Genomic DNA, 3,479 nt, shown 5'->3' with positions numbered 1-3,479 from the left:
GATTTTGCACTGGAATCCAGGGAGTAGAGTATCTCTGAGAAAGAAAGACTGCGATGTGCTATTTAAGGCGAGGAGTCTGACAGAAGTATGGCGGTGCCGGTGTGCCTTCAAGGTGTGCTGGAATGGCATCGGGACGTACAGAAATGACGTGTGTATCGCATTAGGAAGTCACGTGTGCACAGCAGTTCCTCTCCGCGGTGTTTTCCGATGTGCTCTGTACTGTTTCCTCCCGACACCCTCCCCGTGAGAAAGGTTAAGTAGCAACATCCACCTTGCACTGATGAGGACACCGAAGCCAGGAGAGGTCAGTTGACTTTCCTCGGGGTTTAGAGTAGCTGGCCCAGCTGGGCTGGCTGCTGCCTGTAACTGCTGTTCTACTTGGAAGTCTCTGCAGAGCCAGTGCTGCCTCGGCAAAGCCCTCTCAATGGAGGCAGGAGAAGCTCCCAGGCCAGGAAGGAGCATCTTGCTCAGCCATGTTCTTGCAAGTCTTGTTTGCAGGCTGCAAGGCAGAGCGAGCCAGACACTTCAAAGTCTTAGTCCGAGATCCTTGACCCCTAAAAGTTGCCTTGCTGCCTTGAGCTAAGCTGTTAGGAGTGATGGATGGCAGAAGTAAATTATTTTTGGCTCGACTGCTCAGACTTGGCAGGGGGCCCTTTAAATTTGAAATGTAAACTTGACATCGACAGAAGGTTTAGGCCTCTGAGGTCATTTTCTCCTTACAGTTCCCATGCTGGCCTGATCTGTGGCGTGGTTACCGATTATGCCAGCGACATGCTCTGTGAAGGGCTCAGCAATTAAAGTGTGTAACAAGGCACACTCTGTAATAAGGCTACAGGGATGGCTTCTGATGTACACGGCCCGTGCATCTCTGCCACCCACAGGAAAGCAGCACACTGAAGCCAGGTTGGTGCTGCTGGTGGTGACCTGGTCTTAGGGAAGAAGTTAGCATTCTGTGCTTCTGATCTCCCTGTGTCTTGAATGCCCTTTTCCTCTAGCTCCTTAGATGCTCACTCCCCACTGGCTAAAATCCCCACAAGACTGCTATGGGCTTGAGGAGGGAAAGGCTCCCCCCGCCTCCCCCAGCTTATTGCGGTATAATTAACAGATACAAATTGTACAGATTTAGAAGAGGAGGAGCTTTACTAAGAGTGAGGAATGCATGGAACTTTGAGGCAGCACAATTAGTTGAACCCCTTCACTGCTTACGAGTTAGGCCTAGGCCACTGAGGTCTTGTTGTTGAGCATCGTTTTCTCAGTTGTAAAATGGGAATATTCTTGGTCACCCCTGATTAAAACTGGAAAGCCATGTTAATAGACTCATTTACCTCACAGATGGAAGCTCACATTGTGGTCCAGTGAGAGGTGGCCTGTGGCCTCAGATGAGTTGTCACTGTTTCTCTGCCACCCAGACCAGCCTCCTGGGCACACGGTTCCGTTTACCTTAAAATGGGAGGCAGAGCAGAGATTTGCATCTGGGGCTTGGAACGCTGTGCATTTTATCAGCCTGTGCCGCTGATTTTCATGAAATCAAAGCCAAACTAGGTGAGCGGATGAGGCTGGACCGACATGACTTCTATCTGTATGTTTTGTCTGGAGCAGGAGTCCCTGGTCACCTCCCTCGTCCGTCCCTCCCGGATGGAACAAGACGACAAACAGGGTGTGTGTGAAGCCCCAGACTCAGAAGACAAAGGGATGGGCTCTGACTTTGAGAACTCTGAAGACAGGGGAGGGGACCGTGAAGACAGCTCCGATGCACAGGACGTGGGTAAGAGAGGCGGCCACCCGGAGGAGGACATGGGCTCCAACCCGCAGGATGGCACTCCACGAGGGGCCTCGGAGGAGCGGGAACTAGTGTCTGACTTCTGCACAGGTGAGGACAAAGCTGCCGTGTCCGTGGAAGTTGCCCCACTCACGTTCAGGTCTGGCTGCCCGAGTCCCACAAGAGCGGGGGCCGCGTTCTTGCGAGGGAGCGCTCGAGAGACCAAGGGCAGGTCCTGCGCCGTCTTAAGCCCGAGGAATCTTTTCTTCAGTCGGGCCTGAGGTGGCTGTGCTGTGAACAGGGACTCACTGGCACAGCACTTCACAGTCTACAGAACACTGACTGCTATAGATCAACACTTGTAACAACACAAGAGGGAACTTGGGTAATTTTAGAAGCTGCCTCTTGGAGTCGCTGGGAGAGTTAGGTGCCTTGCTGCATATAAAGGCTGACCAGGCTCAGTGCTGCTTAAAACAAAGCCTTCAGATGTTCACAGTTACCGTATTCATCTGGTCTGGAGATAAGTAAACTCGTGGTGGGGGCGGACTGACCTGCCCGGGTTCATGTGGAATGTGGCTAACACCCAGAGTGTCCAAGGCCCCCTCTATCCCCTTGCTATTCCTGACCTGGAAAGAATACACGCTGGGCCGCCAGCCATCTTCCGTTCTGTCTTCAGGCTTCTGCTCCTGTATCCTGCTCTGTGTATGCCCTGGGGACAGAAAATGAGCCGAAATACCTTATGGCCAGGACCGTGAGGTTACATTCCTTCCCCTGTGACTGTTCCAGGCTCCCTGCTCCTGTGCACACAAGCACATGCCCTTTCATATCCAGTAACTTCCTGGAAGGCCCTCTGCTTGGGGACAAGCGGCCAGAGACAGACCAGTGTGTGGTCAGTGTGTGGTCGGGAGCAGCCTCTAAGTGGGCTCACCAGCTCCAGGCCCTGTGCTCACTTCCCCTTCTCCCCTACATCTCCCCACCCCTCTTACACAGTAAAACCCACGAGCTGTTCCAGACTGACCAATCACATTAAAAAAAAATCAGTCCCGGCCCGGTTAGGGCAGGTGGTCTTGTGGTTGGCTGGAGTGGTCTTAGTCTTAGGTTAGGGCCTTGTAAGGCATGGGGAGTTCTTAGAGTAAGCAGATCTCTTAGAGATCCCACAGAGTCCCACCTGGCCCAGACTTGACCGAGCCGACTGTCAGGGCCTCGGATGGCTCCGTGAGCCCAGCCTCGGGGGCAGTGAGTGGGGCCTGGGCCCAGAGTTCGCTGCCAAGAACCCGGGAGGCGAGGGGGCCGGTGAAGGAGCTCTCCCCCGACCCCTTCCCAGCACGCTCTCCTTTGGGCCTTCCCCAGAGGGCTCCGGGTGGGGAGAATGGCGCCCCTGGAGTGTGGTTGAGGGTACCGTGGGTTGCGGATTCATTACTCGTGACCCTTGTTGAGAGTGGCTTCCTCTGGGTTGACCTTTCGAGCGCCAGGTATAGTCACCCCCGTTGCCACCTTATCTGTTGCAGAGGGGCTGCTGAGTGAGGAAGAAGGGGTGGCCCTGCGCGAGGAAGAGGATGACCAGTCGGCCATATGCGAGGTGGCGATGTTCCCGGGCCTGTGTGAATCCGACAGCCGATCCGGGAGCGCCGGGGAGAACCGGCTCCAGGAGGAGGAAGAGGAGGAGGAGCCGCCGCCACTGCCCGTGCTTCCCTGGAGGCGGCACCTGTCCCTGGGGGGT

General features: G+C 55.0%; 1 protein-coding gene across 1 annotated transcript in view; it reads left to right on the top strand.

The window, feature by feature from the left end:
- Positions 1–1,599: 1,599 nt before the first annotated feature.
- The window catches only part of ZNF697 (zinc finger protein 697), a 3,579-nt gene continuing 1,699 nt past the window's right edge, over positions 1,600–3,479 (top strand). The window contains exons 1-2 of the mRNA XM_025052300.1: positions 1,600–1,870; positions 3,268–3,477. Coding sequence (XP_024908068.1) covers positions 1,636–1,870; positions 3,268–3,477 — 445 coding nt within the window. The 5' untranslated portion in view covers positions 1,600–1,635. The remainder of the gene's footprint in view (positions 1,871–3,267; positions 3,478–3,479) is intronic.

Source organism: Pteropus alecto, unplaced genomic scaffold (assembly GCF_000325575.1).
Source record: "Pteropus alecto unplaced genomic scaffold, ASM32557v1 scaffold106, whole genome shotgun sequence".
Taxonomy (NCBI): Eukaryota; Metazoa; Chordata; class Mammalia; order Chiroptera; family Pteropodidae; genus Pteropus; species Pteropus alecto.
Note: the sequence above shows the minus strand (reverse complement) of the source record. Positions and strands in the feature narration are given on the sequence as shown.